General features: G+C 35.8%; 1 protein-coding gene across 1 annotated transcript in view; it reads right to left on the bottom strand.

Moving 5' to 3' along the window:
* The window catches only part of LOC129004524 (probable Rho GTPase-activating protein CG5521), a 247,406-nt gene that overhangs the window by 213,585 nt on the left and 18,247 nt on the right, over positions 1-15,574 (bottom strand). The window contains exons 4-6 of the mRNA XM_054433140.1: positions 11,563-11,734; positions 9,828-9,994; positions 14-129 (exon numbers count right to left, since the gene is read on the bottom strand). Of these exons, the coding sequence (XP_054289115.1) occupies positions 14-129; positions 9,828-9,994; positions 11,563-11,734 (455 nt within the window). The remainder of the gene's footprint in view (positions 1-13; positions 130-9,827; positions 9,995-11,562; positions 11,735-15,574) is intronic.

The raw sequence follows: 15,574 nt of genomic DNA, 5'->3' as shown, positions 1-15,574 counted from the left end.
AATATGTACTTACTTGTGTAACCATAAATTCTAATAGAGCGTCCAGGAAAAATTTCATATGTTCTTCTGGTTGTTTCTCTCCACCTTGAGGGAGAAATATAGGCTGGATCTCTGCAGGGCTGATGGGACCTACAGAAGAGAACCACTTGTTTAATAAGAGTAATAACAATGTAAATAGTTTCTAACAAAAATTTGAAATTAGTAAATAATAAGTAATAATAATAATATAAATACCTATGATATAATAATAATCATGATAATAATAATAATAATAATAATTTAATAAGTAACTTTATTTTCTCATCTTTGAAATTAATCAGCTTATTTATATCTTTACATTTTCCTTATAAATATACAATTCTTCACAAAAATTAATCACAATTCCTTTCTTATTCATTAAAATAAATAGATAATCTTCCATTTTCCCCAATGAGTGGCTATTTTGTAACAAGTCTTGTGTGACATTTGATTCTTCCGGTTTGTTTCTTTTCAATGCAGATGATATTGGCTTAGGTTTTTGAAACATTTAATTAAGTTTGCAGTTTGTCCAATGTAAAAGCTATCACAATTTGTTGCAATTTATTTTATTGATCCCCAAAGCATTGAATTTGTTACATTTTTCTATTTGTGGATGCAGGATTATACTCAAGGTATTATGAGTACTGAAGGCTATTAACACGTACAGTGCAGTTGCGTGATGACAGCAGCGGCCGGTGGCTGATGCGGTGTGTGGTTGAGTGTGCGAAAACATTTAAAATGGGTTTAATCCAAAGGAGAGTCATATTGTAGCATGTACTATGTTCCTGTTGTTGTGGACGTAGTTTTACATTAACCCAATAGATAGCAGCATTACTAAACTGCTAGCAGGACCCCCAGTATTGCTAAATGGAGGGAAAAAGCAAGGGCGAAAACCCCGTATAAGCCATAAAAAAATACCATTAAAAAGGCGTAAAGAACAATTTTGAGGTTAGATTCCTTCCACAATGCTATACTACAGTAATTTGTTATTCTATTGAATTTCACTAAATCTAAGACAAAACCTCACACTACACTAAATTTGGTTCAGTCCCCACCACCGATGAAAATGTCGGATCAAAAAACAAATTATACCAGATTGAAACATAAAACTGGCATAAAAGACGGCGAGCGACACAACATTCCCCGTCGAGGCTTAGCTCCCACTGAATCAATACTTTAACAAAACTATTTCCCGTTTCGAAATTCTTAAAAGGGCTCTGCCCCAGTGGCTCTGGAGTTTCCCATGTTAACCTTATGAGAAATGTAATTAATGAATCTTAACAGCTGTTTCAATTAAACAAGTTGGTTCTGTTCTATGATGTTCAATAGCATTAAAGTTACAAGGATTACCAACAGGGTGCAGCACTATTATTTCTTTTACATTTATGACAACAGCTAATTTGCAACCAAAAGGTGAGTGAGCGTAGCAAACGAACTTCTACCTGGAGGCGAGTTAGCGTAGCGAACGAGCTAACCTGAAGGCAAGTGAGCGCAGCGAACGAGCTCCAACCTAAAGGTGAGTGAGCGTAGCGAACGAGCTCCAACCCAAAGGTGAGTGAGCGTAGCGAACGAACGAGCTAACCTGAAGGCAAGTGAGCGCAGCGAACGAGCTCCAACCTAAAGGTGAGTGAGCGTAGCAAACGAGCTCCAACCCAAAGGTGAGTGAGCGTAGTGAACGAGCTTCAACCAGGACGTGATTGAGCGATGCGAACGAGATCATCTTGAAAATTAAACGTAACGGTACTTTCTTTCCCTCGGTCTGTCTTAGGGGAAACCTATAACTTAGGCGATACGAAGTTCGCCGGGTCAGCTTAATGAAACTAATAAAGTGTGTTTTTGAGGAAAATATTGATAGCTAAGAACAAAATAAATAAATTTGCCAAGTTTGATCAAAATATATCCATAAACAAGCAAACTACAACATTTTACAATATTCTCCATAAGAATAACATGGGAATTTTAAATTTAAAATTTTTTAAATTTTCTCCGTTACTAATAATCGAACAAAAATTCTTTTATATACTAAATTATTTGTTTTTTTAAGCTCTTTAAAAAGGTCTAAAGAGAAATCGAGAAATTTTGTGTTTTGAGGGTCAAAAGTGAGAAAAATCAAATTTTTCCCATAAAACCCCCCGTAAAGCCCCGTTCCCATGGTCCGATCGTGCTGGTTTGCGAACTCATTCAAGTTTATCCCGCTTTACACCTTTAAACCAAATTTCATCAAAATCGGACAAAAATTACTCAAGTTCAGGGACGTATATATATATATATATCCTACTAATAATATTATAAATGAGAAAGTTTGGATGTATGGATGTATAGATGGATGTATGTTTGTGACAAGTGAACACGAAAAATACTGGTCGGATTGGGCTGAAATTTGGCATGATGATAGCTCACATTCCCGATTAACATATAGGCATATTCTTATTTCAAAAATCCTTTTGGGCTCCGCCCCAGTGGCTTTGGAGTTTCCCATGTTAACCTTATGACAAATGGAATTATTGAATCTTAACAGCTGTTTCAATTAAACAAGTTGGTTCTGTTCTATGATGTTCAATAGCATTAAAGTTACAAGGATTACCAACAGGGTGCAGCACTATTATTTCTTTTACATTTATGGCAACAGCTAATTTGCAACCAAAAGGTGAGTGAGCGTAGCAAACGAACTTCAACCTGGAGGCGAGTTAGCGTAGCGAACGAGCTAACCTGAAGGCAAGTGAGCGCAGCGAACGAGCTCCAACCTAAAGGTGAGTGAGCGTAGCGAACGAGCTCCAACCTAAAGGTGAGTGAGCGTAGCGAACAAACTTCAACCAGGACGTGAATGAGCCATGCGAACGAGATAATCTTGAAAATTAAGAAGTTAAACGGGGCAAAGCCCGCGGGTTACAGCTAGTATATGATATATAAGTCTATATATATATATATATACAGTATATACATATATAAAAATTTGAACGAATGGTGTTTTTGGCCTCTGGGGACATCAAAATGAAAAAGTAAATCGGTCCCGGGTCTAGGTCTTACCGTGCCACCTACGGTAATAGCTACTTCCCTATAGGGAAATTCGCTAAAACAATGCTCTCTTAAATTTAAGTCAAATACTGTAAGCAGTACGCATTTAAACAGTCCGTTTTAACAAGATTTTGGGGACGTCGGTTCAACCAGAAAAACCGTTATCCGAACTGGCCTCAGTCCCGAGGAATCCAGATAAGATTGAGTCTACTGTAAAAAAAGGCATGTTTATGTTAAGAAAAAATTTTGTAGTAAAATGTTATGTAAAAGGTGGGATAAACTTGAATGAGTTTGCGAACCAGCACGATCGGTTTATGGGGGGTTTTATGGGGTAAAAATAGGTTTTTCCCATTTTTGACCCTATAAACACAAAATTTCACAATTTCATTTTAAACCATTTAGTAGAGCTTAAAAAAACAAATAATTTAGTATATTGGAGCGTTATGCGCCTAACTGTTACGGAGAAAATTCAAAAAAATTTTAATTTTAAATTTCCCATTATTCTTATGGAGAATAAGTCAACTGTTGTAGTTTGCTTGTTTATGAACATATTTTGATCAAATTTGGAAAATACATTAATTTCTTACTAAACCACAGTACCTTTTTTAACATTCCTTTTAATATTTTACATAAAAAATACTTTTTTACCCTCCCTGTTGCAGCAAACCTGTTAAAATAATTCTGTTTAAATAGGGAATAAATGTGATATTTTTAAGGAGACATTTTAGTTTAAATCCAATCAGGCAAATGGAAATTCGCTAAGTCTGCAGGTTTGCTGCGTCGGGGGTATTAATTTAGGTATACTATGGTATAGCACATCTACCATAGCCATAATGTTATACCACATTCACTGCACCTAAACAATAGACAAAAGTAAAGTTCTCACAGTTTTTTTTTGCTGCTTGGTTCAAATTAGATGTTGTCATAAAAGCAAAAAGATTAATAGTGCTGCAACCTGTTGGTAAGCCTTATAACTTTTTAATGCCATTGAATATCATAGAACCGTCTGTGTGAAAAGCATGAATTTTCTAAATTTAAACCGGCTATAGTCAGGGATTGCTCTTGTGCCTTATAATGGTGATTGCGAAAGCAAGGAATTGTATTTGTTTGAATTCAAAGGGTAATTCGGATGAAATCATCGGTATTCTTGGGATTAAGATTATTTCTCCAATAAATTTATCATGCGGTGCGGTGGGGCCCGCGAGCTAGGGGAGCCCGTGAGCATTGACCGGGATTTTGGGCCCGCGATTGTGCGACAGGCTCAGCCACACCTATCATAACAACATTTATATGAGAATTACCATACGTTTTTTTATGACGAAAATTTGTTAAAAACCTGTAAGAGCAATAGGACAAGTAGTGACGTAGTTTACAACTAACGAGCACGTACAACAGCTAAACTGACACTATTACTTGACCGATCAATATCAATTCTCTACCAACCTAAGTAAAAGAATTGTCATCAGTCTTGCAGGTTGCATCAACTGTCCTCGTGACTGTATGAAGGCGCTATAATAGAGCTGTATTTAGAACCAATGTGGATCTCGGCCTAGAAGGATAAAACATTAATGTTAATCCTCCTAGGCTCGGCAGGTCACACCAGAGAGGGCCCTATATGCTGATTCAACTAAATGAACTTTTACAATTTTTTTACAATCAAATCGGCGAATTAACTTGGGTGGCTAGTAGGGCACTAGCTAATAAATAATTCCATTCTCTCATTTATGCTAAAGAAGAATTTACATTTCATTTAATTTTGTACTATTGAAGGCTGCACTTTAAATTTGTTTACTTCGATTCAGGTAAAAGATTTTACTTGTTGAGTTTACTTGTTGTTATTTTTATATCATTTATTTTTTCGAGCCGAGCAGAGCCTGGCCTACAAGCTTGAGAGATCAAGAACTAAGTCAGAAAATCAAGCTTGAGCCGTTTTTCTCAGTACTAAATACAATAATGCCCAAATTAAAAGTAAAAGATTTTATGTCCGCAAGGATCACGCTCACGAAATTGAAAGATTAAGCCTACGTGTTGTAATAAACTGATTTTGCTAGTGGGATAAAAGAAAAGTACGAACTGTTAAAGAACCATTTAATAGACTAATAGTTTGTTTACATAACAACTTAAACATAACAAACATTACAATAATAAGAATTTCATATACAGCTGTAACTGACTGAGTAAATCATTTTTTATCTCAACACTTCCCCTAAAAAATGACACTTTACTCAGACAAGAAAACTGCTGCTCATGTATCCTTACATCTCGAAGTATTCTCTTGAGCCACACTGCTTCCCCTACAGCCAAACTTGCAGCAATCTGCAGCAATCAACTCAAATTCTGTAGTTGACAAAGCTACACATTTCTGACGTTTACTACACCAGAACACTGGACTAAGCACCTTTATTTCGTCATCCATCGCCTTGATCCAATGATGAGAATCCTTGCATGTCACCGCTTCCTTGCACTTAGTAGGTTCTGCAACACATGTCAGAAGGGCACAATCAGCAGGTTTCACAAGAGGCTTCAATTTTGATCTGTCTCTGAAACTATACCTCTGTCCTTCTTCGTCACATAAACTTGCAGTTGTTGAAGAGTTGGTTTCACTTGTAGGAAACTTTTTGTTTTGTTCCACAGGCTCCTTGAAGTCAACAAAATATCGATCGCCACCAACTGATAACACAGGCATTGAGCCACAAACATCAGCATTTATGCAATCACCAGGTTGATTAACAAGTTCTTTGCGAGTACCAAAACTCAACCGATTTTCCAATAAAATGATAGACATTTTTCCAACAATACAAGCGTCGCATATCTCAGACTTAGTACCTGAATATGAGAATTCAATACCATTTTTCTTCAGGTTTGTCAAAACATAACGCTTATTTTGATGCCCTAATCTCTCATGCCACAGTTGTAAATCATCTCTCAAAGCAACTTGAACTTCAGCATCTTTAATATGAATAACTTTCATATTCATAATGAAAAATCCATTCTTTCTATGTGATTGAGCAACCAAAACACCATTCTTGAAAAAATTACATTTGTCCTTGCTGAAAGTAGGAATTATACCTTTGTCCAACGTAGAGGAAATTGAAAATAAGTTCTTGCCTACTTCAGGAACATACCAAACATCTTCCAAATGATTTCTCTGGCATTTTCCTCCCACAATCATCTCTACAATTATGTTTCCCTTGCCGAGTGCTTCCATGGTTTGACCATTTCCAACTCCAACATGCTTAACTGTTGAAAATGCCTCGTACGTCACAAACCATGATCTGTTCATTGTCATGTGCTGCGTAGCTCCAGAATCTGCAATCCAATTACATTCTTCGATGCATTCTTGTGAGCGATCACAATGTCCAACAAAAGCACTTCCAGGTTTTAGTGACTGTTTGACATTAGGGCAATCCCTCTTTATGTGACCAAGCTGGTTACATAAAAAGCATTTAGGCCTCCATTTCTTTTTCTTATTTTCAGCTCCAACATCACTGACGGTAATTATGCTTGATGTTGATTTCACACGGTTAGAGTTAGTTTGTGAGAAAGTTTTATGTTTTGAACCAGTGTAAAATGCAGCATTAGACTCCTTTACACCTCCAACTTCTCGCTCCTTCATTCTCATTTCAACCGTACACAGTCTCTCTCTCAGTAATGACAGTGTCCTCTGATCCTTCGTTACAGACTCCCAAGCGTTAATGAATTCACTATATTCACAGGGCAACGTATTCAACACCCTATTTGGGAATAATGAATCAGGAAGCTTAACTTTATCTTCTTTCCAAGTTTCGTCCTGTAGCTCAACCCAAAGTTTTTCCAGCTTTGCTATGTGTTTCGCTACACTGTCATGTGAGTCCTTTTCCTTAATTCCAAAGAATTCATTAAACAGACGGTCTTGTCTCTGTTCAGTTCTCTGTTCAAAAATACTCAAAAGTTTCCCCCACATTTCCTGTGCAGTTGAACACATATTTATAAGCTGCCTTACTTGACTGCTAACAGATGAAACAATAATATTCTGTGCCGAAAATTCTTTCTTTTCAAGTACAGCAACCTGTTTCTGATATTTGTCCATCTTTGAAGCATCTTCATCTTCACCTGGTTTCTCAGGGTATACAAGCTTTCCTTCAACAGCTTCCATTATACCATGAACTCGAAACTGTATGACTACTTGAAATTTCCAATCTATCCAATTGGATTGACCCTCCAGTTTATCAACTACATAAACTTTAGAAACTTCCATGGTAGACAAAACACTTGAAGACAACTGAACAAGATTTTTCAAAAAGACAAATAACAATCAATCACAGTTTCTTTCACATACATCCTACTAACAAATCCAATAAATAAACACAGTTATTTGGGAGTCTGGGCCACCATAACCTGTTGTAATAAACTGATTTTGCTAGTGGGATAAAAGAAAAGTAAGAACTGTTAAAGAACCATTTAATAGACTAATAGTTTGTTTACATAACAACTTAAACATAACAAACATTACAATAATAAGAATTTCATATACAGCTGTAACTGACTGAGTAAATCATTTTTTATCTCAACACTACGCTTTTACTGTGATCGCGGATATCAACGAGATCTATTCTCCGCGGGTGAAAATGACAATGTCTCCGCGGTCGGCTGCCGCAGGAGATGTTTAATATTTTGCCGTGATTACGGAAGACGATAATGACGTTTCTTTTTCCGCGAGGGATATATCCCAGCTTAAATATAGTTTGTTTTGGTGATAGTTGTGTATGTATAGTTATCATTGATGTGTTTATATACAGTAGAGTCCCGCAAACTCGGCACTCGATAACCCGGCAGTCTGAATAACTCGGCCATCGCCTGGCTCAGAAAATTTGTAATTTTTAAGTCCAAATTAATATCATGGACTCAAGCCAGCTTAAGTCAAATTATTCGCAACTGGTACTAAGGATTTGTTGTACCATATCTGATGACTTAATACTGACTTGTAATATAAATATAAATTAAAAAGGCGGTTAAAAAGCTTAAAAACTGTAATTTTCTTATTTTTGAACCTTGTTCCCGATAACCCGGCATTTCACAAACTCGGCACCCATCCAGTCCAGATTACGCCGAGTTTGTGGGACGTTACCGTATCTAGAATTTTGCCGTGATTGCAGAAAAAATTATTTCACCGTCACCATGGACCGCAGGATATATTAGGGATTGGGCCGTGAACACGGGAGACAATGATGTTGTTATCTGATGATGTCATAGGTGTTTTTGCAATCACGGCAGACGATAATAGGCTAATCTTGTATTAGTCATGAATTGAAATAGTGCCACAATGTTTCCACAGAATGGAGCACAGAAAACTATTTTACTTTTGAATAAGTCCAAATCATGGTGGAAGGAAGTGCTATTCCTGTCATATGCTGACGTCACTCAGATTGCAAATACCATTTTACCATTTAGGAAAATTATCAAAAGCTATTGTTATGTAAAAACAACAATATGTTCTGTAATCCGAACTATTCAGTAGTCCGAACTATCCCCGTTCCCAATTAGTTCGGATTAAAGAGGTTCTACTGTATTCAAATGCCTCCCAATTTGTCATTAACCCACCACATTAAAAGAAGGAATAATACTAATGTGAAACTTAAATCCACGCAAGCTGTACAACGGAACCAGACTGACGATTAAAAAAATGACAGCAACCTTGATTGAAGGAACTATCACCAGTTATAAGTTTCAGTGGCGGTGATAAGAGCCCGCAGGCCCCCCCCCCTGCAAGTTTGTTTGCCGGGCCCCATCTTCCAATAATCTGCAAAAACATTATCGCATGTATTACCGCCTAAACTTGCACTTAAGCTTGGCACGATGGCACGGCATCTCCCAAGGCGTCATCGTCGTCTTCCAAGATCGCGGCAAAATCATGAATACTTCCCGTATTCATGGGAGAAAGACATTCATTTCTTACTAAACTATTAACATTTTACAAAAAAAAAAATCACTTATTTACCCTCCCTGTTGCAGCAAACCTAAGTACTTGTTAAAATAATTATATTTAAATAGAGAATAAATGTGATATTTTTAAGGAGATATTTTAGTGTAAATCCAATCAGGCTAATGGAAATTCACTTAGACTGCAGGTTTGCTGCGGTGGGGGTATTTTACTTTGCTGCATCACTGGCTCGTGGTCTGCGTGTACTGTTAATCAAGTGACAGGTCTATGTGTAATATTCAAATGTATACCTCGGTCAATGGCAGTGACCGCAGTGTTGCATATATACAAAGATCGATAGCGAACATGTTTAACATTTGTCCAAATTTGATATAAATTAAGTTATTTTTACTCGAGTTATTGTGTTAATTATGAGGCACACACACACACACACACACACACACACACACACACATATTTAATATATGAATTTCACTGGAAGGTGTTTTTGGCCTTTGAAGACAAAAAACAAAAAGGTAAATTGGTCCCGAGTCCAGGTCTTACTTACCATAAGACCTATGGTAAAAGTATTTTTCCTAAATAGTAAATTCGTTAAATTCAAAATGAAATTGTCAAACATAAATAGTGAATCTTCAGCGATTGTGATCTTGTCCTGTGACTGATAGATTTTGAATTGGATTAAGCTTCTAATGAATTATCTGCAAACACATTGCAAATAATATAAACCTTTTCTAAAAGGTTATAGAACAGGCTATGTTGATAAATGTTTTTTATGTTTGCTTTGGAATATCAGATATGAACAATAAATCTTTAAAAAAAAACCTTATCACGTATAGATCTTTACAATTTAAGTGTGTGCAATGTTGTTACTTACCCTGAGCAACATCATGAAACACCGTGGCTGAGGAAAGGCTGGAGAGGCCAGACAATCCTGGATGTTCCGGAAAGCAGCTCGGGAAGCCAGGCACCAAGGTGGCAAACATGGCATGAACAGAGTCCGGACTGTTGTCTCCTAGTGCTTGGTACCAGAGAAGGAAAAATCTAAGGAATGAACATATCCTATAAATAAGCCTTATATGAAAATAACAGAAATATTGTACAATGCTGAAAAAAATCTTAACAAATAATATGAGATAACATGTAAAGTTTGGCCTGAAGTGAATCCAGCTTAATAGTTTGTTAACTAATTTAAGTATTAAAATAGTGGTTAATATGCCTGATGAAAAAAAAAATTCATTAATGATGATTTTGCAGTCTTATTTTCACAAATTCATATAAATTAAACCAATAAAGCAAACCTATTAAACCACATACTTGAATTTAAAAATGACCGCAGAATAAATAATTAGAACAGTACCGGTATGTATTGACATAATGGTAGAAAAATAAAATAAAAACTGTTTTTTTTATTTTGAAATTTTGAAAGTAAAATTTTCCTGCATGAACCAAAAATGTTTGATGTTTGGAATTTATTTCCCTATATGGAAATGTAAAAAAAAATCAATGACCGGTACAATTTTTTTTAGAAAGTTATGACCCAAAAACAAAAAATGGCAAATTTCACAAGTGTGACCAAAATCTTCACCCAATCCCCGGGGAAAATAGTTGTACAAAACTCTCAACAACTATATTTCAAATATAAAAAATCAAAAAGTATATTTTGAAGTAAAAGAAAATATTTTTTTGTATCTTTTAAATTGTATTATGATTTTTTCTGGTTTATAAATTGTTTATGTAGGATGTTACCTGAAAGCCAGAAACATTCCTTTCCTAATTTCAAATCACAGTTTAACAATAAGTCCAATGAATTCAATTGCAATACTTAAGTAACTAGCCACTCATAAACAAGGCTTATTATAACTTAATGTGGGATCATTTGTAGTTCATAGGACAAGCAAACCCCAGCACACAGTGTGCCGCAATTAATAATCTTTGCATGCGTCGCCGATACGCTTCTAGACTGTAGTGAGCACAGCATTGACATCAACGAATAATGATTTACGACAAATGTTATAATTGCATAGATATTTATAGTTTATTATAATAACTAGCAACAGAGGCCATTATGGTTGTATACAACGGTCTCTAGTAAAATAATGGTTATGAAATACATACACCACATTACTCATTAATATAAATGGTACATATTAAGCACATAATTTTATAATCACACACATAACATAAGGAACACACTTAAACCACAAATGAAAATTGTGAAAGACAACATGCAAACAAAGAAAAATCAATAAAATAACAATACTGTACATCAGTCAGCTGTTAAATAATTTACCTACGACAGTTTTTTTAAGTAGCCGTTTCATACAGTTCTTAGAATTGAAAAGTTTCTCATAACAGCATTATTTACTTTCAAAATGGCATCGTTTTACTCATATCAACACCGGTAACAGACCAATGAGGTTCAAGGATTGAAAGAGAAGAAGTAAGATTGTACTTTAATTTTTGTCCTGGAGCGACTACTCCACCCGCTCCACGGCTGCTACGCCACTGAGCAGAAATTCCTGTTACATGAGCCTCAGCATTGACTATGAAATATGCTGATGTTCCAAACTCATTATATACCAACCCAAGTATGTGATTATGAGTTGTACCTGATCGCTTCCCGTCGCAGTTTCCATGAATTGCCCGGATGCAGCAGTTTAGTGAGGATGCGAGTGAGACTGTGAAGTTGCCATCTGCGGGAGACAAGTTCTGGACAGAAGATGAGGATCTTGTCTAGCATCAACAACACTGCCTCCAGCTCCTCTCTGTGGGCCTTGTGTACTGTACACAACACAGCACAAACACTCAATATATGGACTCTTACTAAAGATATTTGAATAGTATAAATTATGTTTAAATACTACGGTACCATAAAGTGATTTTAGAGAGTGATTACAAGGATAGTAAAATAGTTTTATAAGCCTAAAATATGTAACCTATTGTCTCGTTTGTGTATGATTAGACACAATAATATTTCCAAAAACAGATTTTTGTTTTCTTTACAAAAAATGTTTATAAAAATGTGAAAATGAAATACAATAACTGTATTTGAAAGTAGCATGATTTTAAATGATAAACCACTTTTTAAACAGACACGTTCTGGGCTAGAATGAAAACAGATTGTAAATGCAACAACTATTTTCCTTTCTACAGATAGTTACAATTTATTTTTTAGACATAGTTTTATTCCCATCAAGTTGTTGTTTTTGACATTCTAAAGTGATTAAAAATCTATCCATTTTCTTCTTATTGTGGCCGAATCCATATACAAATACAGTAAGAACAATTGTAACAATTAATTAGCACTGTTGTGGGAGGAAGACTTTTATTTTATGTTAGGATGATTGGTGACAAGTTTTAGTTTTTAGCGAATTTCCCATATAGAGAATAAGACCTGGACCCGGGACCGATTTACTTTTACGTTTTGAGGTCCCTAGAGGCCAAAAACACCGTCCGTTCAAATTCATATATCTATATATATAAAATCCAATGTATGTTTGTTTGTATGTATGTATGTTTGTTTGTTTGTTTGTCCTTTATGGACCTTGTGGCTACTTTGCACGCCAACTCGCCAGCATTTGAAAGAGAAGGCGTGTAAAGTAGCCCAGTGTGAACACAGTTGCTTGTGGGCATGTTATTCAAAGATGTCGGAGGATTTGGTTCAAGCCAGCTACTGAGCGAGTGGAAAAAGTATCGTACGAACGACTTCAAGCGCACTCGCCGCGATGTCTATCTACACGTCGAGTTGGTGAGTGGAAAAGCTGCGTGTGAACGAATACAAGCACACTCGTCGACTTGCCGGCTTCTTACACGCTGGCCAGTAGCTTGTAAACTCGCCCCGTGTGAACGAGGCTTTAGAAGGCATAGCCTACAAAATTCTATTAGTTTTAACATGTTCCCAACTGCAATAGAAATATATTCCAATGTCTATTTTAATTTTTTTTTTATTAGTCTTTGTAGTTTAGCGAGAAAAAACGTTCAAAACATGAGTGAAAGTGGGTAATTTTACGTATTCTTTACCATATTTAAGTGCTTGATAAGTCTTGCACTTAAACATAATGGTCTTAAATATGTAATGACTCACTTTCTACTCTTGTTATGAAATATATACTAATAAAGTATATGTTTAAGCCTGTTTCTCTCGTAAACAGGCCTTTGCAATAGTAACTAACTATCTTTATGTTAGCTAAATAGTTACTCAATTAAATACCCCCGCCGCAGCAAACCTGCAGACTAAGCGAATTTCAACTTTTCTGATTACATCTATAAGTATAAAAGAGGATGTTTGTATATATATATATATTTGTTTGGCAGTGATAAACTCCATTTATAACACCTAAAACCGTGCCCAATCTATAAGTATAAAAGAGGATGTTTGTATATATATATATATACTAGCTGAGTACCCGTCCTTCGTACGGGGTTGGCATATAAGTGCAAAATGTTTATTGCAGTGTTATACTCTAACTTAGCTTTTGCAATGGGGTAGGACACATTTGAACAAAACTGTTTACTATAATAAAATTTACGCTATACTATAGTATTACACATCTACCATAGCCATAATGTTCTACCACTGCACCTAAACAATAGAGAAAAATAAATAATTAAAACTTTGCAAAACATCACAAATTATTCATGCAATTAAAAACATAAACATAACAGTAAACAATCCTACTTTGACAGTTAGTTCTCATTGCCAATCACTGTTTTTTGTTGCTACTTAGTTCAAATAAGCTGTTTTCATAAATGCAAAAAAATAATAGTGCTGCACCCTGTTGGTAAATCTCATAACTTTTTAATACTTTCCATATCATAGAACCAACTTTTTTAGTTGAAACAGCTGACTAAATTCTTTAATTCCCTTTAAATATGAATACTCATAAGGTTAACATGGGGAACTTCAGAGCCACTGGGGCGGAGCCCGATAGGGTTTTTGAGATAAGAATATGCCTATATGTTAATCGGGAATATGAGGTATCATCATGCAAAATTTCAGCCCAATCCGTCCAGTAGTTAATGCGTGATTGAACTTCAAACAAACAAACAAACAAACAAACACACAAACTTTCACATTTATAATATTAGTAAGATATATATATGTTTGGCAGTGATAAACTCAGACACCACTGAACCGATTGCCACGAAACTTGGTACATACGTGTAGAATTTCATGGAATAGGTTTATACACCATCAATTCCGTGATCCGTCCAATCGGCTCCGCCCCAGTGGCTCTGGAGTTTCCCATGTTAACCTTATGAGAAATGGAATTAATAAATCTTAACAGCTGTTTCAATTAAACAATTTGGTTCTGTTCTATGATGTTCAATAGCATTAAAGTTACAAGGATTACCAACAGGGTGCAGCACTATTATTTCTTTTACATTTATGACAACAGCTAATTTGCAAAGAAAAGGTGAGTGAGCGTAGCGAACGAACTTCAACCTGGAGGCGAGTTAGCGTAGCGAACGAGCTAACCTGAAGGCAAGTGAGTGTAGCGAACGTGCTAACCTGAAGGCAAGTGAGCGCAGCGAACGAGATCCAACCTAAAGGTGAGTGAGCGTAGCAAACGAGCTCCAACCTAAAGGTGAGTGAGCGTAGTGATTGGTTCAACCAGGACGTGATTGAGCCATGCGAACGAGATCATCTTGAAAATTAAGAAGTTAAACGGGGCGAAGCCCGCGGGTTACAGCTAGTTTTTACTAAAATATTTCTATAAATAAGACATATTTATTCCCAATTTAAATAACATTAGATTTAATGAGTGTTTAGGTTTGCTGCTACGGGGAAGGTAAAAAGTGTTTTTGACCATACGTCAATAGTATCGTATGAAATAAATAAATTTGCCAATTTTATCAATATATATCCATAAACAAGTAAACTACAACAGTTTTCATTTTCTCCATAGGAATAACATGGGAATTTTAAATTACACTATTTTTGAATTTTCTCCATGACAGTTATGCATACAACAGCGCTTCAATATACAAAATTATTTATTTTTTTAAGCTCTACAAAACGGTTTACAAAAAAATTCCAAAATTTGTTGATTTAGGGTCGAAAATGGGAAAACCCCATTTTTTACCCCATAAAACACCCCATAAACCCCTGTTCCCATGGTCCGATTATGCTGGTTCGCGAACTCGTTTGAATAAAGGTAGGTTAACACGTTTGTACCAAATTTCATCAAAATCGGATCATTTTTGCTTGAATTTTGTTGCTCTAACGGACACACATATACAGTCCACTCTTGGTAATTCAAACACTTGATAATTCAAAACTTTCGATAATTCAAAATGAAGGCTCAGTCCCTAGAGAATCTCTCAATATTTCAAATTTTTACCATGCATTTTGATACACTCGGTATTTCAAAGTCCAAATAGAGGGCAAGTCAATTTGTAACACGCAGTAATTCGAAGTTTTGTCGGAAAAACACTCTATAATTCGAAGTAACTCAGTAATTCGAAGTTTCGTCGGTTAACACTCTATAATTCGAAGTCATGCTGTAATTCGAAGTTTCGTCGAAAAAACACTCTATAAATCAAAGTCACGCAGTAATTCGAAGTTTAGTCGGCAAAACACTCTATAATTCGAAGTGATCTCTTCCTGTTATAACAGGA

This window comes from Macrosteles quadrilineatus, unplaced genomic scaffold (genome assembly GCF_028750875.1).
Source record: "Macrosteles quadrilineatus isolate MER2022 unplaced genomic scaffold, UCM_ALF_1.0 Scaffold_1__1_contigs__length_201487025, whole genome shotgun sequence".
Taxonomy (NCBI): domain Eukaryota; kingdom Metazoa; phylum Arthropoda; class Insecta; order Hemiptera; family Cicadellidae; genus Macrosteles; species Macrosteles quadrilineatus.
Note: the sequence above shows the minus strand (reverse complement) of the source record. Positions and strands in the feature narration are given on the sequence as shown.